Consider the following 22,068-nt stretch of genomic DNA (forward strand, 5'->3'; position numbering starts at 1 on the left):
AGTAGACCTTCTCTAAGTCAAAGTTTCTGCCCATTGTCCACTAACCTACATCACCCTGTCCCTACCTTTTGTGTGGGACCCACCGATCTATTGCTACGTGGAAGATTCTTGCTAATTTATTTATTATTGTCCACCTCATGACGTCATCTATATTTTTAAAATGTTATATAAAAATATTATCTCTCTTTTTTAAAAAAAACCATCTTCATATTTCGTCAATGAAAAATTTAATACTTCAAATATTATACACTCTATTGACTTGATGAAGGTTGATGGATATTATTATTTTAACAAAAAAAGAATATTATAATAGTTTTTTACAATAATATTATTAATTTAATTAAGGAACCTTATCAATAAAAAATATTTTGTTCTTATTGAATTTTAATGATAAAAATTAATTTTAAAAGAGACAATAAAGTTTAGAGTATATTTTTAAAATAATCTAAAATCTTAGGTTAATTTATTAAATCACCACCCACCTAACTTTTAAATTTTCTAAATTATTGTGATGACAGAGTATTAGACCTTTTCGAAAACAAGCTAGAATGAACCAAACCGAACCGGCCAGACCGAGCTGAACCGCAATCCCATTTGCCTGGAGCAATGGTAGAAGACAGTAGGATCCTCTACAACCCGTATCTATCGGAGTCTCCATTAAATTATCTTGACCAAGCCGTCCATCTACCAGCACATCGGATAATGATTGGAAATGGAAGGGCACTGGTTCTCCTACTTATTGAAGAGGATCCAGGGATCCTTTGAATGAGAAAGGCCCAAAAGGCAATGGAGGAAAACGACCTTCATCGCGCCTTACGTAGATCCCAAGTTGTCGCACACGCTTTACACGACGATACCTAGCACCCACCCACCTGGACCCACGGTGGGACCCATATCTCATTGAATAAGAAGTCTTGTTGGCGAGTGAGTAAAGAGGTTCCAGGTGACGACACGGCCGCAAGACAAACAGGCCAGAGAAGGGTATTTTGGTAAAACGGCTGGCCACGTAAATAAATTTAATATAGTATTAAATAAATAAATAAATAAATAAATGCGGTTGGATGAAGTAAATCCGCCGTCGATGATGGCCGTCTCCTTCTAAGCTTCCGCACTGCACCCGCACGCACCCACCCGTTTCCATCTCGGCGGCTCATCGCCCAATCTTTTCTTCTCTGGCTCTCTCCTTCTCCGAACGTTCACTCTTTTGTCTCTATCGATGTATGTGGATGTGGCGCATCTACTACTTGGAGCCCTAGCCGGTGATCATCCAGGAAGTTTCGCGCGATCAGTTCTCGCTATTTAACCTGGAACTTAACGGGTTTGGTAGTTATTCTTTCGGTACCTTGTCAGTGGATCTAGCTCTGTGTCTCAATTATGGCGGAGGATATGGGATATCGAGGAAAGTTGTGATTTTGGTGAATAATTTGTCGAGGACGATTGATGGCGGGCGCCAAACGAGGTGAAGTAAATACATCTTTCGGTGAGAGGTTTTCTCTTCTTGTTTTTTTGTTAACTTTTTCCTCTTCTCTCAGATGCCTGTTGAGATTTTTTGACTTGATTTTGGTGTTATTCTGATGTTCGATGTCTCCTTGTGCGAAAAAATGTTTTTTTTTACAGTTATATAATTTTCGTTTCTTCAATTCATCGGATGATGGTTACTTTTTTTTTTCCCTTCTTTTTGTTGTTTTCTGTTCTGTTACCTTGGGATGAGATCGATGTGTGCAGTGCAGTTGCACAAATGAAGTACATGTGAAAAAGGCATAGGAAATGAAGAATTTTCTGTCCCCTGAATTTTATCCTTTTTTTGATTTTGATGAATCAATTATAATTATTATTATGGTTTTTGGAACTTTATATCTTTTTTGATAAGTGGTGCATCCTCCGCTAGTAATGCAGACAAGGGTTAGATCCAATGCTTCATTAAATTTATACAAGAGTGTGTGTGATTGACACACTGTCTCTAATGTGATTTTTCCTGAATGAATAAAAGTCACAGGCATGCTGGCATATGTAAATCTACTAAAGAGTTAATTATTTCCGGACCAGGGTTTGTAGCAGATCAAAACTTTTAGTAAGAATTTGACAGATATGTCCAAAACTTTTGATTGTAGCAAATTTATACATGAGCTTTCAAAATCATAATTATTGCATATAATGTTTATTTAGTAATTGCTCAGATTGTGCTTTACTGACCCAATCAACATGCCACATCAGTTACCATATTATTCACTTGCTAATGAATCTCTAAATCCCACTTGTTAAATACTTACCATAAATGGACTGTATATTCCAACCCAGATGTTTTGGTACATGCAATACAGACATGAAAGTTGGGATTTTTTTCATTGTTATTAATAAGCCGGTGTTATCAAATGCACTAAAATGAAGCAAGGCACGATGAATCATGCATAGCCTGGGTGAACACTTGGTACTTTTGGTGCTTGCATACCTGAAATATAATATGTTAACAAGCAATGCAAAAATAATAAATAAAAAATCATGCTGTCGTTGGATGGATCTTTAAGAGATTAAAATGCATTCGAAGCAACCAAGTTATTTTATCTTTCAATTTTTCATTAAATCATGTAATTTAAATCTTCATTTTGGAAATGACATTGTTAGAAACATGGTTTTTTTAACCAACACTAACCTCTCTGCTCATTTTCATCATATGTTTCTCTTCTATCCTCTTCCTGATGATACCACACTTAGTATAATAACCTCACAAAAGTAAAAAGTATGTGCTATTATTTCTTTTCAACGAACATGGTGGTCAAAAAGTTAGTTTGATATAATAATTCTACTTTCTTTTGAATTTGTACTTCTTTGCCCTCTTTTTAAGTAATCAGCTATTTCCATCAAAAGAATAAAGGTTTGAATGGATTATATAGTTGTCAAATATAGTGTCTACCTAGTGCCTCAGATAGTGCAATACCTCAGCTTATCTGCTCGCCATTTTCATTTCATGTGAAACCTGTCCAAGAAATAACATGGCCAGTAGGAACATGTGTCTCGTGGAGGTATAACTACTATTCTACTCCTTTAATCAGTTTCCTAAGCTGATATGATACAAGCCTCATTCCGAATTAGAATAGTTTTATGTACTTAGGGTAAAACATAATGTTTTAAAAGATGGACATTGCATTTTCCTTTTTGTGCCAGGACATTTCTCCTGACATGTGACTTGCTCTTTTGTTACAAACCAGAGACAACTATAATTCATTTCATCATTTCATAAAGCTTATATCGACACAAACCACATTGCTTGTCAGATTAATTATATATTAAATATAAAACATAATGTTTTCAAAGATACATATTGTATTTTCCTTTAAGTTTTGCCAAGCACCAAAGGGTGATTTGATGATTCCCCTGACTTGATTTGCTGTTTTCCTACACACCAAGAACTGCATGAATTGGCTAAATGACGTATTGGCTATGGGATTAGACTACTATGATATAATATGTCTTTCCATCTTGTGATACCTTGTCCATCTGTCTCTTCACTCTGCAGTCATGCACTGCTTGGTCACTTTTTTTTGTTAAGCTAATTGATTTGGTTACCGGTTATATGTTTTCATTCGTGAAGGAATAGTTAGCTCTGGTGTGCTCTGAGTTCCTAAGTTCAATTTTGCTATGCTTTGAAACACAATATCACAGTAAACATGTCATGCAATATATGCAAGTATTTCATACCAGTATAACATAAGTACCACCTGCCTGTCTAATGTGGGATACATTACTACAACAACTTATGGCAGCGGCTCAACTATTTTTCTCTTCATAACAAAAAACATCTTGAGTGTGTTTGTCATTTTAATTTCTTGAGCATTCTCTTGTACTTATTTCACTCACCTTCCTTCTGTTAAACACATACATCACTTTCCTCCTGTAAGTGATTGATTTTTATTAGTCTACTCTTATGAGGGGATTTTTTTAATGAATATGCAGATATTGAGCAATTGCTTGTGGAAGCACAACATCGATGGTTACGCCCTGCTGAAATTTGTGAATTACTTCAAAACTATAAGAAATTCCGTATTGCACCAGAACCGCCAAATAAACCTCCCAGTATGAAAACTATGTAAATTTTTTAATATCTCGCTTATTCCTCATAATTGTACTTGTTGGTTGAGATTTTATACTTATAATGTGTTTCATCTATGAGCCAAAATATGAATCTTGAGTAGCTTAAGTCAGTATGTTTTGAACTGTATTTTTCAAACTTGCTTATCATGGTTATCCCTAATCATTTTTTTCTAAATTTTGAATTTTGAATATTCTATCGATGTGTTTAACTTGCTTCCGATTTTCATTTTCAATTCATTGTCAGTGGTCTGCGATTTTGTAGAGATGGATAAAGTGAGATTGGGATGGCAACATATACTAGTGATTGGGTATCAAGTACTCGGCATGTTTAAGTCGGATTCCAGATTTGCTTATCATTCTTACCCTCATTTCTTTTTTCTAATTTTTATTTCAAATATTCTATTGATGTGTCTAACTTGCTCCAAATTTACTTCTATGTCTACTTGTCATGAAATATAATTTTAATTCATAAAGCAATGAGACAGGGATGGCAATGGATTGTCATGAAATATAATTTTAATTCATAAAGCAATGAGACAGGGACGGCAATGGATGCCTGACCCATATAAGTTGGGTTTGAATAGCTAGTTAGGTTAGGGTGTCATCATTAGGTATACTTAAAATCATGGAGACCTGCATTTTTACCCATTTAAGTTGGATACTCATTTATCATCTAAACTAGCGGTAATTGGTTTTGGGTAGTGGTTTATTAATTAGATTTGAGTTTGGTAGTATCTAAAAATGTGGGTAGTCAAACTATTGCCATCTCTAAAGTGAGATTGAGATTATATATATATATATATAGGATTTTGTGGTGCTGCACACCATATGGTGCACACCCCATGAGCACCTAGTGTAATTTTTTTTAGAGCTTAGGGTTTAAGGGTTAAGGTATAGTATTTAAGCTAAAGAAATTTTAAAAAAAATTACATTTGCTGTTCACGGGGTGTGCACCATAAGGTGTGCGGCATAACATTTCTCTCTCTATATATATATGTGCTGATTTAACCTAGCAAATAAAAGGGCAGCAAAACTATGCAGACACAATATTTGAAGTTGAGCTTTTTATGCAAGATTTGTTTATGTATGGAGATTAAATTGCAATAACTGATTCTAATAAATTCATTGGACAGTGTAATTGATGATAGTGTAATTAGATTAAATTCAAAGGTTATTAAGATTAAGTAGAAAAATATGAATTATGTGAAATGCAGTTTTATTGATAAAATATGAGTTTTTAATATCTTGGAGCTAATATTCAACAAGAAAGAAAGGGAGATGATTGGAGGATTATGTGATCATTGCGTACCTCTCAGGATAAAAGAAAATTTTCATAACACCGGCTATAGCTTGCTAATATCCAACAAGACAGAAAGGCAGAGGACCTTTTGGAGGATTGTGCGATCATTGCATACCTCAGGATACAAGAAAAGTTTCATAACACGGTGGTACAATTTGCTATGCTTGATGAATTTGAGTGTTATACTATGAGGAAGCAATACATATATATAGCATAAATGAAACTTTTAATATGAAAGTGTGGAGTTAATAGAATGATAAATGAAGAATACTAATATTCCAGAGCAATTAGGTTTGGCTCAAATGGATGATCAAAAGGAGAGGTGAGCAATATTTTATAGCCAAAATAGTTGAATCTATTAGAGGTGGAAACAAAAGACAACTGATGATAAAAAAAAAAGGATTAATTTAGGTATTCATAATATATAGATCAATGGATAAAATTCATATAGCTGACCCAAAATAAGCAGGACAAACATGTGGAATTTTGAATGTGATCAAACTCTATTGGAAGATTGTGTTTGTTTATCAACTTGGAGTTGAGTAGGTCACCAAGGCCAAACCACTATAAACGTTGCAATTTGCATGGTTTTGTTGTTGTGCTTGTTGATTTGTTTGTTATATTAGATTTTAAATTTACTTGCTTGCACATATAGTTTAATTATTGTAAAATAATTAAATCACAATGCACCTTTCTCATGTGGGCTTCATGTCATTTCATGGATGTTAATGTTATTAGCTAACTCAAAGACTAATATTGAAGAATTGTGATTTTAGCATATTTCAAATATTTAGCATATTTCAAATATTGAAGAATTGTGATTTTTTTCTTCTCATTAGGTGGATCCCTATTCCTATTTGATAGAAAAGTATCAAGGTACTTCAGGAAGGATGGTCATAACTGGAGAAAGAAAAAGGATGGAAAGACTGTGAAAGAGGCTCATGAGAGACTAAAAGTAGGTGAAATTTGTAATTGTGTGCTTCCATGATTTTTTAGATATAGTATCTTGTAAACCTTGCTTTTGATTTTAATCAAAATAGAATCACCCCCGGAACACTTTCAAGGAAAATTGCCTTGTGCACCTGATATCCATGAGTATCACATTGTGATTTTGTGTCCCTTTGTTATTTAGTTTTGCCTTGCTTCATTGGTGACCTTCTGTGTAGTTAAAATCATTTGATGAGATTCATGGCAGTCAACTGAGTTAAGAGACTGTGTGGAAAGTTGATGCAAAAAGAATTAGTCTAGTTTTGTAATATTGTAATGTAGCTTTTCAATTATGTTTTTGATATAATATAGTCATGATATGGATGTATCCACATACTAAGAAGTATGCTTAAGAGTTTCATTTACTTTCTCAAATAAATTCCTTTCTATTTATAAAGTTCTTAGTGGATTTAAGTCAATTTGATGTCTAGTAGATGCAAACTTAGGTTATATCTGAATTTCCTAAAGTTTGACTTCAAATTTAACTAAACTGAACTTGCTGATTCCAGGTTGGCAGTGTTGATATGCTTCATTGCTATTATGCTCATGGCGAAGAGAATGAAAAATTTCAAAGACGCAGTTATTGGATGTTGGAAGAGTATGTATTAGATATGCTTTTTATACTTGTAGATGGTTACTTGCCTTTGTTTTCTGGTTAGTTTCAAGCATATCTAGATAATTGTTATTTATCAGTTTGTTTGTTTTTTAACTTTTTCTTGTGTTAATGTGCGTAAGACATCTTTTCAAAAAAACAATTCGTGAGTTCTGTTGGAAGTGTCAAAAGTCATCCAAAATTTATCACAACATTAAGTTGCTGAAAATCAATTTCCAAAGGCTGGGTTTTTCCAAGTTTACAAAAAAAAAACATGTATTATGTCTTATCTCAAAATTTTGAATATATTTTCTTATTAGTTATCATTGGATAAGCCACTATGTATTATATTATTAAAAAAAAAAAAAAGCTACGCATGACGTCCACTAATGTGAAGATGGAAGCCTTGTCTTTTGTTTTCTATGCTGTTGAACTGCAATGTGTACACAAACTCTCTCAGTTAACCATAGACATTGAATCTTCAGTGTTGGAATTCTGAATAGATCAAAATCCTTGCACGGTTATTGTTAAATTAGTAGCTAACTTCTGACTATTAAGTTTGCTTTAATTCTTTTTGGATTAATCTTTGTGTAGCCTTAAATCCCTTAACTATTGTTATTTTTTCCACATGAACCTTTATTCTCACTATTTATATTTTCTGTAAATCTTAATTCGCTCCAGATATTTATTGATTTATCTCATGTTGCAGGGATCTAATGCACATTGTCCTCGTCCATTATCGTGAAGTCAAGGTTGCAATTCACTTTCCTATTCAAATACTTGCATTCTCATTAGAGATTCCTTTGTTTATCTTGCTTATTTCTGTCTGACAGTTAAGAGTACATAACATTTAGGGGTATTTTTGTCCCTATGTTAAAATTGACATGAACTATGCATTTTTCTTCTTGTTATTTATCTTGGGATTGTTGTTAAACTTTGATTTCATTGACTTACATTACCTTAGGCTTGTTCTCATATTCGCTTGTGTAATCTACTATGAAAATGAAATGTGAAGACCATTGACTAAGAAGTTAAAGCAAATTGCTAGACATTTGCAATCATCTTGAGCCATAGTTGGGCTTTTACTCTTTAATCCAATAGACTTTCTAATTGTTATAGACTTATACTTGATTGTAAACAAGTTAAAATAAATTGATGTCGGCATGCTTTGAACCATGCTGGTGTCACCAAAGCATTACTGAAACTATGCCATTCTGGTTGGAAACTGAAACTTCAGTACAGATCGATACTTTATACCTTGATTGGAAGTAGCCAAGGCATGAAGATGCTTGTTTCTTTTTTATAGATGTAATCAACCATAAATGACTATACCCATAAATTCACTAACATTTAATTGAAATATATTTCAGGAGAAACCAAGTTTCAGCCGCACAACAAGTCTCAGTCATGCACGAGAAGTAGAAGAGGTTAAGCAAGTTACCCAAATGTGCAAAGTTTCCATTCCAAATTCTACCATGAGCCAGAGCCAGCCGCCTTCACAGACGATGGGTGCTGATAGCCCCGTTAGTTCCCACACATCGGAATATGAAGATGCCGAATCAGGTTATTTGTTATGCATCATCTGGAAGTGCCAGAATTATCAAGTTCAGGCTTTAATATTCAGCTCACATTGCAGGATATCCAAAGCAAACTTTGATGCAGCGGATAATTATCAAACAACTTCCAGATACCACCCTTTCGCTGAGATGTGGCAGCATGATGATCGACGAATAATAATACTATCAACCTTTCGCCCTTGTGTCACTACTCCTGGCAGATAGGGGGAATTACAATTTTGCACTTTTCTTCATGTGGCTTGGATCTCTCAGGGCATTTCCAGGGGAAAATAAGCAAATCTGAAACAAGATAGAACTACCTAACAAGCCTTCAGGTTATACTGAGCCCAAAGGCACAGTTTGATACAGCAATACAACCATCAGGGACGACTTTCAGGAGATTTTTACGAGCTTCATGAGATCATGAATGCCGGGAAGTGTTTTGTTTCAGCTAGATTACTCATAGAAAAAGACTGGAATTCTTTTATTTCCTTCCATAGATCTTTGGCTCTTTCGATGTAAACTATCTTTTGTCACTAATCTATAGGTTTCAAAAGGCCTTCTGATTGAGCATTTTGTTCAATGATTTGCTGAAGCCTTTATATATTATAGTAGGGAAAGTGTATGTAGGCCGGGTACACCTTTGCATACAGAGCTCAAAGCTCTTGTACAGAAATTTTTTAAGTGATTTATTGTGGGATTTTAATTTGCTTGGATGGAAATAAATAGGAAAATATTTAATTTGCATTAAATACTCGTCATTCTTTTCATATTTCCTCGTTCCCTGGCGGTTTCCAATGCGCTCGGAGATGGTCGGTTGCCGCAGTCGCGTTGCTGCCTGAGCAGCTGCAGCGGCGAGGACAGTCTGAGGAGCACAGAGCGGTGTTCCTGCCGCCTTCTTCCGCTGAAGATGCTGACGATCTACAACCTGCTCCTGCTGAAGCCCCGCCTGCTAACGATGATCTGGAACCTGCTGCTTCTCTGGCGACATCTTCTGCCGAAGATGCTGACGATCTACAACCTACTCTGCTGAAGATGCATGACGATCTACAACCTACACTATGTAATTATTTAAAGAACGGCATCACTATAATATTACATTTTAAAAATCAACAATGACGTTGAATTTAAAATTTATACAATTTGATTTTTAAAATACAACACATGCTATTCTTTCAAATCCAGTGTTAAAATAGAAAACAAATGGATCAATTGTTGTATAAAATATTTTATTCTCTTAATAAGTGTTAGTTTTAAAGTCAATCAAATTTTAGATTGTTTTAATGGAAAATCTCCAACCCACGAGATTGAAAGTTATAAAATAACTATTAGGTGCATTTACTGACTTTCATCTATTTTGCTAATTACTTAACCATATTATAAATTAACCTGTTACTGCTTATGACTAATAACTTGCTAAAGATAATCTATAAAGAATTTTAAAAAAAGGTCAAATAGAAGAGATTCAAAGAGACATGTCAAAAATCACTGTCAGATTTCTAAGTTGACCTGAGTAATAGCAACTAGTAGAAATGTATTCATCGAGAAATGTAGACATCGAGAAATGTTGACCAGAGTGATAAGCAGCAGACTGCTTGGGAAGAGCTCACTTCGAGAAGTCAACATGCAAAAAAATGAAAAAAAAAAATTGGACTCGGAGCTCTTCTAACTAAGGCTGGAAATGAATCGAGCCGGTTCGAAAAATATTCGATTCGTATTTGAATTTATTAAATTCGAGCCTAACTCGATTATGTTCGAATTTTTTTTCAAACCGAACTCGAGCTCAAATTATATTGTTCGATAGTTCACGAACCGCTAGCGAGCCTTAATATTTTATTAATATAAGTTAAATATATATTAAATAAATAAATTTCGAACCTTTCGAGTACCTATTTTCGAGTAATAATTCGAATAGTTCGTGAACATGTTCGAATCTTTCGAACCGAACTCGAACCAAACTCGAACACAAAATTTTGAATTTTTCGAGCTTCGAATCGAGCTCGAACTCGAATATACCAATTTCGAGCCTTAGATTTTTCAGCATATTCGGCTCGATTCGATTCGTTTACACCCCTACTTCTAACAATCTTATCTTCTGTCTCTTTTATTACCCCCGGATTACGCTACAGTGCATCTATAAGGATGTTTTCTCCCAAAGGGACTCGCAACCACGAGATATTAAACTTCTGAACCACCAGCTGTGAGCGCTTCCCGATTTACCCTAGCGGCCGGTAGAAAAGTTCCACGGGACTGGGCCAATCACTCCAGATTCAGTGTTATCCGGTTCATCATTTTTTCTATCCCTTCTATTGCATGAACTTTACTTGTAGTGGCTCTAGAGTCTTTTCGATTACTCGCTCGAACTACGATCTTTAGCTATAGCACTGAGTCATTTTCTTGTATATGAGAAAAACTTCCAGATTAATAGGAAGCTTGATTTGAATGAATCAGAATTCTATTCTATGATTGGCCGGTACAAACATCAACAACTTCGAATTAGCCTAGCTTCTCCTCAACAAATAAAGGCTTTAGGCCAATAAAATCTTATCTTATGGAGTGATAGTTGGAAAGGTGACAAAACCCTATACGTTTCTTTATAAGACCGGAAATGATGGATTGTTTTGTGAAAGAATCTTTAGAGCCATCTGGACCCATAAAAAGTGGAATCTTAAATGCAAATTCAAAAAAAATCACAAACTTTATTTAGAAATTCACAACATATAATTTTTAAATTATCATCAAATAACATCAAAAAGATTGTGTTGATTAAGATAGTGCATAGTAAACCCAACAACAGAAGAAGAAAAAAATTGATTCAGATTTCCTCCCCCTTCAAGGGCAATCTTAGGAAGAGGGAGAAGAAGAAGGAAAATGAGAAGAAGAGGAGTTTAGGCTGAGGAAAATTGAGAAAAGCTTCATCTATATGAAGGAAACAATGCAGTGAACTAGAGGGGGAAACAAAAGAGAACAGAAAATAGAGTGATGATTGCAAAGTATATCATGTTTAACTTAACCTTAAAACATCATTATTACTAAGGTCTTTCATGTTCTACTATGGATCTACTTTGACTATAGAATTTATCTTGTAGGACAAAGCATCCTCTTCTCTACCGACTTTTTGTTTACAATGCAAAGGTAGGAGTTTGATGTAGCACAATATCATGATTTAACCTATGATAAGTATAATTATTATTTGTAATCAATTGATATCTATAGCCTTCACCTTGAGACAAATAATCAAGTAAATAGGTCTTCAAGCTTTATTGAGATATATCAATCAAGATTAAGATAACGTATCAGAAGTTAATGAATCAAAATGCAAGTTCACAATGGTTGAAGCAAAGTATGAACATAGAACAGAAGATTAATGTCAATTCTAAATGGCATAACTGATTCAAGAATAATTAAGTCATTCAAATAACTTTTGAACATAGAGGAGAGCATAACTGGATTAAGCATACCCTTTGTGACCGTGAATATTTAGGTTGCAATCAGCTATTTGTCTTCACATTGCTCCTTGACATCTGAAACATTGACGGTGCCCAGAAGTTCTTCGTCCGGTATCAGAGACCAGTTGGGAGACTGCACTGCTCTTAACCATTTGAAGTCATCTACATTGGCCCAATTTCTTGTTTCCTCCCCAAGTCCACAGTCTCGTAGCTCTGTGTCAATCCCTTCATAAAACAATCGGTAGGGAGCAAATCTCACTGCACTGCAGTCCTCAATTATTGGCCGACTTCTGACCTGGAGATAGAAATCAGTAGCTGTGGCATGGTGGATTCTGATCTGGTGCGACGCAAGCATCAACAAACAGTCATTCACCTCTTCTATTAAGATCGACCCAAGAACAGGACCAGCATAGACCCGACAGTTCGTGAGCCTGTGAATGAAGAGAGCTCGAAGCCGGCCTTTGAGATAGATCTCGCAACAATTGAGACCGGAGAGAGTAAAATCACCCTCTTCCTCCTCGGATACCCTGAAATGTTTGATCAAGATCGAGCCTTCCTTGTTCCTAAATCCCGGTGAGTCCCGGACCGCCGCAAGAACCCTTTTGTCAGAAGAAGGGCCTTTTTCTTCCTCGATTTCTTTAACCAAACAAATGGGATCTTTCTTGGAAGTTTTGTTTCTGAAAGAGAACTTTTTCCTGGGCAATAGCTCGGAGTTCGCGGCGTCCAAGGCCTCTTTCAGAACGGAAATCGCCTTCAAGGAGGACCGAACCTCGTAGGTTGGCAGGAAGTAGGAATTCTCAGCGACGAGTCGATCGAGGTCGGCGATGGAGGCAGCTACTTTCTCGAGCTCGGGCTTCAGGGAAGGAGCCGACGCCGGGTCTACGGAAAGGTCGCGGCATCGCTTGATTTCGGCCTCCACGGCGCGTCCAGATTCGTCGAAGCGGGTAAGGAAGGCGGCAACGGACTCGAAGGCAGGTGAGGCGGCGGAAGAGGCGCTCCGGGCGGCGGACTGCTGGAGGCGGGACTGGTGGAGGTTAGCGAGGCGGTCGATCATTGCGGCATGCCTCTTCTGGGTCGCCGGATCCAGGGTTCCGGCCGGGTGGCGCGACTGCTGCGATTCCGAACCGTCTTCGCCCTCCATTTCACAAGCCGAGACACTAGATCTGCAATTCAGATGGAATTTATATGGGCTGCATCAGTTAAAAATGGACTTGAACCGAATTATAATTGATTTAATGACAAATTACTGAACCCGAAGCTCCAGAATATTTAAATCATATATTTAAAATTATTAATCAAGCGTTCAATTTAAGAACTCAATTTCATATTATTTTAAACTCAGAATGTAGAGAGTATATAAAATTAAATTATATATATTTATTTAATTTTTTTTAATTATATTTATGCTCAAATATCATTTTAATACATCATATTGAAAATAATAAATTTTTGAATGCAGATCTATTTTTATAGATATGATATAATTAAGAGAATTACATCAACATATAAAATTTAATTTCATACTATTCTTGAATTTTCTAGATCTATTAGTCATCTCGTTTAAATCGAAATCATATCAAAATCAATTGTTAAACATAGAAAACTCGAAATAATATAGAACTAGGTCTTATATATTTGTTTAATCTTTTTAATTATATTTATATCCTTAAACATTAAATTTGGCATATTATATTGACTAATAATTATTTTTAACTCATTTATAATGGAGTTAAATTTCACCATTCAATTAATACATTAAGCAATTAATTGGTGGAATGTAATTGATCCGATGATAACTCAGGAGGGGTCACCTCCAGGGAAGTTCAACGTTTTGGTGGGCGCCAAGGTCAAGAGATGGTCAGCTATTAAACTAGCCGATCGACAGGACCTTCGCCCCTGATTGGCCGGAAGAATTCGGAGGGGGTTGGCCGAGCCTACGACGCACCGAGACAAAGGGCACTCAAGCCGATCGGTCCAGACATAGGCATAGGAGGTCAAAGGGGTGGCCAGTCGGACCGATCAAAGGAAGTCTAGTTGGACCAACAGTCGATAAATGAGATGGGAAATATGTGCCAACATCCTTTTGGGAGTCAGTACTGCCGATTAGTGATGCATATGGACAGAACATCCTTTTGGGAGTCGGTGTCGCCGAATGACGGCGCGGATGGACATGAGATCGTACGGTAGAAGATCCCACCGCCTAGGCAGAGATACGTTTGCCCCATTATGGTAAGATGTCAGGGATCCTTATTCGATGTTAGCTTTTGGGGAAAGTTTAGGGATGCACATCCACCGGGGAAACGCGTAGTCTACCCGTCGAAGCTCTATATAAGGTGAGGAGTAGCCATCCACGGAGGTACGCATACACGTCTTCTAGAGCCACTATCCATTGCTTCATCTTTGCTTTCTCGGTTTTCCTCGCTTGTCGGTGTGTGACTTGAGCGTCGAAGGGCCATCGCCGGGAGCTCCCTTCCAACTTGGTACTAACGACTTGTGGTTGCAGGAGCGGAGGAGCGCTAGTGAAGACGAAGAACCACCTCAGCGTTACTTCCTGATTGTTATATACTCAGCTTACTTCCTGATTGTTATATACTCAGCTTCAATGTAGGATCAGTACCCAATCACATAAGTATTTCAATTAATTGTTGAATCTACTCATCAATTGAGAATAGTTAAAAGGGTAAAATGAATATTAGATACATCATTATCATTTGATAATTTTAAAATTTTAGTATATGATTTAGATATTACGAGAGTTGAATTAAAATTAGTTATATATATATATATATATTAATTTTAAAAAAATATTTTTTAAAGTGTAATTAATATTAAGAAAAATAATATGTTAAAGGAAAGAATCCTAAAGAAATATTTAAAAATAAACAAATAATGTGACGGGGCTAAATGATGGTTATATATCTATCCTTAAATATTCCATTTTCCCTCGTGTATATGCTCTAATATTAAAATATCTCTTAATATCTCTAGCAAATTAATAATCTGAGTGGAAATTAAGGAGAACAAAGTTAAAAATATTATTTACCCTGGAAAAAATTTATTGGGGTGAGAGAGGCTCGGACTCTCGACCTCAGGATCACTCAAGCAGCTATGAGACCTACGCGCTAGCCAACTGCGCCACCACCCCATTGTCAAATTCTAGTCAAAGATAATTAATCAAGACATTTATTTTCTGGTGTTAAGCATACCATTCCACAAAAATATTAATTAAGACTAAGCTCGTTGCTCGATGCACATTCGCCGCACCATGTTTTACTATAGTTGCATCAGAGGGGCTGTTCAACAATTCATGTCAACACTAGCAGACTCATATCAACATGAAGCTCCTCATCCCTTCAAAATGCAGACTTCCATTTATCCACTACCTTATCAACTAATCCAGACGTGCGCTTCCATGTCTTGGTTACCTGCAATTTTGTGTTTTTTGTCTACAGATTTATGTACAAAAAGCATCCCTCAATGTTTTATGAATTTTCAAGAACAACGAATATAACAGAACTTTGAACTGGCAGGGTTGCCATTAGGGGTACAAATCAAGAAACAGCCAAATAACTAGCAACATAGAGCACGGTGCTTATCTTTGCCGATACATTTTGTCCATAATAATAAGGTTGCAGTTGTCTTAAGAATCAGTAGGAAACACACCAACTACTACGCTTTGCTCTTAGAAAGGCCGGTAACGCATTGGCCTTCTAAATCTAGGCATCTTCCTGCAAAAAATAAGATAAGGTTGTAAATATCATGTTGTGCGAAGTATTGCACATAAAATCCACCAGTGGAAGGATGATAGACTGACCCATATGCATAAGGCGGGGGGAAATATGGCGGCGGCATGTAAGGCCTTCTCGTGAGATATCCCATATATGGATTAGACCGTCGGGGACGAAACTGCTTCATCCCAGGGACATTAGTCCGTTTGGCAGCCACCTGCAGCATACATCCACAATCAAAATTTATGTAAATTGTTTCAACAGATGAAAACTATCATAGATAATACTAATGGATGTACTTTGATTTGACGACCATGTAACTCTGATTCATTTAATTGGAGAGCTTCTTGAACAGCCTCGACCTCCAGAAATTCAACATAAGCAAAACCCTTTGGCTGACCAAATTTGTCCGTCAAAATAGTGACCCTATTGACTGTTCCGCATGACTGGAAATGCTGCTGGACTTCTTCAGGCGTACAACTATAATCCACCTGCATTTTTAATTCGAAAGTGAATATATCCAAAATGCCGCTACTAGCTACATTTGATGATTAAACTGTAGAAAATATGTTTTTCAAATTATAATTTATAGAACTTTGATCAGGCAGATCTGGGTGGCAAGACAGCCCCAAGATAGAGCAAATACTTTCATGGTGATGCTTCTATGGTAACAAAAGACAGCTGCCAGACTTGTTGATGACTGGAACTACTACCATATGAAAAAGTTTTTTTGGTGACAAAACACTAGTCGTCTGCAATTTAGCTTATTTATAAAAGCATGACCTCCACTGATTATATTGGGTAAGAAGAAGAAGCTGAGTTTTAGTTAGTGAGTGGGGATCAACTACATGGCTTTTATCTTTTCATCAATAATGATTCATAAATACCTCATTTATTCTTCATTTTTAACAAGAAATGAAGGTAAGAACTTAAAAAATGTTCTAGTGTAACAAAGATGACACTGCTAAAATGAATATGTGATTACTTGAAAAATAAATCCAAGAATACTTACTATCCAAGAGTAACTAGGTGCAGCCCCAAAAAAAAAAAATTAAAAAAAAACCTACATAAAGATAAAACCAAGAATACTATTATCCATAAGTAACTAGGGTACGTGCAATTAATGATGAAATACCAAAAACTAATTAATCTGGAATGGATGTGTTCAAAGATGGCAAATAAAATCTAGACAAGTTGAATCACTTGCAGTCTAGAGTCTAAGGAGGGAAAATAAAGAAAATTCTAGCTGTTAATTAATAACAATTTAAGAGATTTGAATATAACTAGTGATAGAATCTTGAATAGATGATGACTAATGAAGGGTTAAGATAAAATAATTGAGACTAACCCATCTAGTTGTGATGATGATCATGATTTTCAACTTTTATTGATTCCATTTATACAAATAAAAAATTTGTTGATCAGATTTGAATATGTTCACATCTTAATCATTTTTCTCTGGCTTTATTTGATTGCTTCTAATAGTAACATTTTTTTATAACCACACCTCACTTTTTCTGCAAAAGATCATACATTGACCAGGCACCCCCACATGGCTAGCCCCACCGCCATCTGTAGAGAGGTAAATCAGAAAACCGAGTAGGCCACTACGTGGGAGGGTAGGCCACTACGTGGGAGGATATTTTTCTCCGGCTTCGTCGGGAATTGACCCTTGCCCATTTCTGCAAATCTACCACCTAGTGACTAACTTGGCTATGCCCTGGGGGCCACACCTCACACTTCTTGTATGCATGGATCAATGAAAAGAGCAAACAGTACTGTTAATTATTTCTGTTTAAATGACTTCTGTTTGCAAAGAAAAGAACCATATACCTTAAGGTTCAGTGAATTAAAGGTTCATTTAGTCCACATCACTTCCAGATACAGAAAATTATTGGTTGATCATTATCATTAGAATCTACTCTCTAGTCCAACCCTCTCTCGTCCTGTATGAGTACATACTATGTAGGTTTGTTCAGAGAGGTAGATGAAAGAATAAATTTTAAGAAAATCAGCATCACTTAGCCAACATAAGCATTTCTGACTACAAATCTACTTAAAGAATAAGTGAAAAAAAAAATCTTGCATAAAGGAATAGGTATATAGTTTGTAGACCGAAACAATTGAAGAAGATTAATAGGCCAAGCGCAAGAGATCAAGGACCTCTCACCATTATTGCCATGCAACAAGATACTTCAAGGAATTCCAAGAATCAGTTGGCTCCACATCTAAAATTGCATGTCCCATGAAGGAATAGATAAAATGAGAGAGTATTTGTCTTCACTCCATCAGCTTGGCTTTTCCATTTAACAAGAAGCTGTCATCTATCAAGCCTTTCCCTTAAGCTATCAGCATTAATATCATAAAATACCCTCCAATCTGCCATCTCCACATCTTTTCCTACCTTCTGCAGATATAATTACTATCATTTTTCCTTTTCATTTTTTTATTATCACTACACTCTTTTCCTATTCTTTCTAACTCTTTCATTTTCTTTCACTCTCTCAGAATTTCTCCTTACTCTTTTTTTTTAATAAGTCTTTTTTCCCATGATGTCTTTCTATCAATCAATCAAAATACACGATGTTATTCCTGACTACAAGCTTATCCAAATAAGAGCTTTCTGGAACCCAACAGTTGGGTATCAGACAAGACACAGACAATTCCTAAAACAGAAAATCTGCACCTGCACATTGTTAGTTGTAGAGTTAAAGCATTAACCTGAATTTTCCAAAGGAATCTCAATAAATGTACCCATGAACAAAAAAAGGAAAACAAGCAATCAATACTAATATTTGTAGGTCATTCCAAAACCACCTTGTTGCAAATGCTATAAAAAATATTTGAAATGAGTATCATGGGGTAAAATTACAAATTAAAAGAACAGAAATAAATTATGAGTTAGCGGACAGTTACTATGAGAATAATGTGTCTGAGATTCTACAGAGTGTATGATAAAAAGCTATAGGGATTACAGTACATATAAAGGCTCAAGTGAATGAATCACTAACTTAAATGGAATTGATCGTTATTGCAGAAGAAAAGGATAGCTTGTATGAAACTTGGAGATATGATAGCCTTTCTTTGGTCTTTGTTACTTAGCTACCAGAACTTTTGGGAGAACTGATCCAACACTTCACTCTAATAAACTTCCTTGGCAATTTGTTTGAGAGAGGAAAAGAGAAAAAATATTCAAATTTCAAGGAATAGGTACTGTTGGCATTTCAAACAAGTGCAACTCCACTAAGCTAACTACTTGCGCTCAAAAACAAGGTCAAGTAATTTGCCTTGCAAAGACAAAAGGCTGTGTTCAAACAAGTTCTATCTCAGGATGGAAGCAAAATGCACATGGATCACCAATCTTCTGTAATCATCACAGTGGTAGGTATGAGGTGACCAGTAAGAAACAGTCATTTTATTCATCAAACAAAGAAATTTATATCTCAAAGATAACAAAGTAAACTAATTTTCCTTTCCAAGATATGAAGCCATGTTAAAAAAAATCTACCAAAGGATGAAGCAAAATAAACTTAAATGGTCCATCTTGTATTTAGAATAATATTAGAGATGAGATAACCTCAAAAACAGTCTTTTACTATTCAAATCGATATAAAAGATAAATCCTAACAATGGACAAATATTGATTGCTTACATGAAGTAATATGAAAGATAAAAATTAATTTAATGTCAAAATTAGAAGTCTAATTTACTTCAGCCAAATTTGATCCCATATTTAATTAGTTTTAGACAATAGACACTTTACTTTTTATCTATGTTTTCTTTTGTCTTTACTATAGACGTGGTTTTGTAACCGTTCATTAAACCAACAGTCCTTATTGAATCTAACTTGTTTACCTAAATTTAACCAAGATGAAAGCAAAGATCAATCATTTAAGCAACAACTTAAGCTTTTTTTTCCTATGAGGGAAAGACACAATTAGGAATGAAAGAGGGGGTAAGGAAAAACTCATGGGAAAAGGATTTGAATATGTTAACCTAGTTTTGGTTTCCATGGAGGCCAATTGTTTCCTTGGAGAAAAGGAAAAAAGGGAACTTAAATCTCAGAACTTTATTTGTTAACATCATTAAAAAAAAATGTAAATCGAAATAGATTGAAAAGATTCTTTTTCAATTTTTAAGGTAAAATTTGAGCTCCAAAGCACCAAACAATGACTTTTTCACACAAGTAGAATGGAAGTAAAATTTTGAAAAACTGAAAGAAAAAATCTCTCAGTTTTTTTTACTTACCTCCATCTATTTTTTCCAAAGAAAACATAGGATAAATAACGTTGAGGAAATCATTTTGCCACCGTATGTACACATTTCCCTCCTCATAGGAAACACAATCAAATAATTTTGTTGAAAAATGGTGGCATGAAGCTTCCAAATGCAGATTGTAAAGCCACTTTCATCACTATTAAGCCATCGTTATCATTTCCCTTCTCAAATGATGTGATAAGGCGATATAAAAATTATATATATAAAATGTTCTTAAAGGAGAGCCTTGGCACAATGGTAAAGTTGTTGCCGTATGACCTTGTGGTCACGTTCGAGTCGCTAAAACAGTCACTTGCAATGCAGGTAAGGCTGCGTACAATAGATCTAATATGATCTGACCCTTCCCTAGGACCCGCATTAGCGGGAGCTTCATGCACCGTACTGTCCTTTTATATATATCTTATGTTCTTGTTCTTCTCCTTCTTGCTCCTCCTTTTCTATCTCTATCAACAACCCAAACCATAATCCAAACAATAGGCAAGTAAGCACTTACTGGACGCTTAGATGCTTGCCATATCAACTCCTGATCAATATTCATAGCTTGAGATAATTTAAGACACTTGAAGTGCCTCACTGAGTTTTATGTCTAGGCACTCACTGATAGCACTTCTTATTAGGATGGCAAAGAACATAATAAGATGATTGATGACACAAGCAGCCATCAAACCAGATAAGTAAATAGTTATTTCCAATAAACGTGCATCAAATAATAAATATAAGTGCAACTAATAATTGCTGGGTCAAACTCAAATTGTATTGCCTAAGATAGTACCATATTAAACATTACGCCGGATCATAAGGTCACACAAGTAAGTTGTTTGGGATGTCTATGGAACTCTTGTACTTACATTGCCAACATATACTGATCGAGCATCAACCTCCTCTTTACTTGCCTGATTTGCAGCTGTGCCATCAGCATCTAAATATAAGAGAGGAAAAATTATTATATTTACCCAAACATATAAAGATAAGCTTCATAAAAACAATTTAACTTATTCAAAAGTTAAAGTATTTGAAAGGATCATGTTTATTACAACTGAATTTGTTCTGGTTGTTTAAGAAGCAATTTTTGCGATCATAAAAAAAAAGTAATTTTGTGACTCAAATTCACATCCTGACAACATATTTTGCGATTATCAAGTACGATCAACCTTATTCCTACTCCCACACCCAGTTTACAGATTATAGTCCATCGTGCCCAAATTCTCAATGTTGGCTCAGCAAACTTGAAATAAATACGTTAAAAAAACAACCATCTAAACAATAACTAGAAGCCACAAGAACTCCACGAGATCGAAAAGGACTCTCAAGGGGTATGGTGACCTTGAGAGGCGCCCATCTCCTTCTCGACCTTGGCCTGCATCTCGCGCAGGGCAGCGGCCTCCTCCTCCATCTCCTTGAGCCGCTTCTTCATATCGTCCAGCTCCTGGAACAGGACGCCCCAAAGCGAATCAGGAATTAGGGCTTGCGCAAATAGAACAGAGAAGAGGAACCTTGGTGTCTGCTTCTCCAGGATGGGACATGTCGACGTCCGCGTCCATGTCGGTCACGTCCGGGATATCTCCGCCATAGACCTCGTGCTCTTCCTCCTCCATCGTGCGAGAGGAGATCGAACTACCGCTCCAGCTCGAGCTTGCTCCGGCGTGCGGATTTAATACACACGATGAATCCAATCCCACTCACACATGAATGAGCTCGGATGTAATTACTAAAGTACCCTCCTCATGCTCAAATCTGACTTTTTTAAATGATACAATTTCAGAATAATTTGTGATTTTAAAAATAATTTCTTAGGTTTTTGAGGTGTCTTTTGAATAATTGAGCGTCTAATTTAATAAATTTTTTATATAATAATCAAATTTACATCAATTTCCTAAACATAAAATTTATTTTAAATTTTATATTTTACATAATTTTTTTTATAACAGTTACTGTATCTATTTCTTAAATTTAAATATTTATAAAATTAGTAAAACATAATTATTTAAATTTAATAGGATTGATGATTTCTTTTAAATTTTATTGATATTATAGAGAACTGACAATAGAATTTAAACATAATTTAAATATTAAACATTTAAACGAATAC

General features: G+C 35.6%; 3 protein-coding genes and 1 non-coding gene across 7 annotated transcripts; 1 reads left to right on the forward strand and 3 right to left on the reverse strand.

Annotated features, from left to right (window-relative positions):
* The first annotated feature begins 1,086 nt into the window (after positions 1 to 1,086).
* Positions 1,087 to 9,094, forward strand: LOC121975939 (calmodulin-binding transcription activator 2-like). 2 transcript variants are annotated; one of them, XM_042527877.1, is made up of 7 exons: positions 1,087 to 1,480; positions 3,952 to 4,071; positions 6,229 to 6,344; positions 6,886 to 6,974; positions 7,678 to 7,720; positions 8,339 to 8,531; positions 8,605 to 9,094. In XM_042527877.1, the coding sequence occupies exons 1-7, from the start codon at positions 1,441 to 1,443 to the stop codon at positions 8,700 to 8,702; spliced, it is 699 nt and encodes a 232-aa protein (XP_042383811.1). In that variant the 5' UTR covers positions 1,087 to 1,440; the 3' UTR covers positions 8,703 to 9,094. The 2 variants fall into 2 exon arrangements, with proteins under 2 accessions (XP_042383811.1, XP_042383812.1); XM_042527878.1 differs by having other exon boundaries at positions 1,088 to 1,459.
* A 154-nt stretch (positions 9,095 to 9,248) lies between these two features.
* On the reverse strand, positions 9,249 to 13,150 carry LOC121975938 (tubulin-folding cofactor C-like). Of its 2 annotated transcripts, none has more exons than XM_042527876.1 (2): positions 11,986 to 13,150; positions 9,249 to 9,578 (listed from the first exon to the last, which is right to left on the reverse strand). In XM_042527876.1, exon 1 carries the CDS (start codon positions 13,112 to 13,114, stop codon positions 12,020 to 12,022), a length of 1,095 nt encoding a protein of 364 aa, XP_042383810.1. In that variant the 5' UTR covers positions 13,115 to 13,150; the 3' UTR covers positions 9,249 to 9,578; positions 11,986 to 12,019. The 2 variants fall into 2 exon arrangements, with proteins under 2 accessions (XP_042383810.1, XP_042383809.1); XM_042527875.1 differs by having other exon boundaries at positions 9,249 to 9,583.
* Positions 13,151 to 15,032: 1,882 nt separating this feature from the next.
* Positions 15,033 to 15,118, reverse strand: TRNAM-CAU. Its single transcript is given in 2 exon segments — positions 15,033 to 15,068; positions 15,081 to 15,118. It is a non-coding gene; the product is annotated as a tRNA-Met (tRNA).
* Positions 15,119 to 15,453: 335 nt separating this feature from the next.
* LOC121975940 (polyadenylate-binding protein 2-like) lies at positions 15,454 to 21,665 on the reverse strand. 2 transcript variants are annotated; one of them, XM_042527880.1, is made up of 6 exons: positions 21,473 to 21,665; positions 21,303 to 21,405; positions 20,828 to 20,898; positions 16,001 to 16,192; positions 15,788 to 15,918; positions 15,454 to 15,701 (listed from the first exon to the last, which is right to left on the reverse strand). In XM_042527880.1, the coding sequence occupies exons 1-6, from the start codon at positions 21,572 to 21,574 to the stop codon at positions 15,656 to 15,658; spliced, it is 645 nt and encodes a 214-aa protein (XP_042383814.1). In that variant the 5' UTR covers positions 21,575 to 21,665; the 3' UTR covers positions 15,454 to 15,655. The 2 variants fall into 2 exon arrangements, with proteins under 2 accessions (XP_042383814.1, XP_042383815.1); XM_042527881.1 differs by lacking the exons at positions 20,828 to 20,898; positions 21,303 to 21,405; positions 21,473 to 21,665 and adding an exon at positions 17,872 to 18,341.
* Positions 21,666 to 22,068: the final 403 nt, after the last annotated feature.

This window comes from Zingiber officinale, chromosome 4B (genome assembly GCF_018446385.1).
Source record: "Zingiber officinale cultivar Zhangliang chromosome 4B, Zo_v1.1, whole genome shotgun sequence".
Taxonomy (NCBI): domain Eukaryota; kingdom Viridiplantae; phylum Streptophyta; class Magnoliopsida; order Zingiberales; family Zingiberaceae; genus Zingiber; species Zingiber officinale.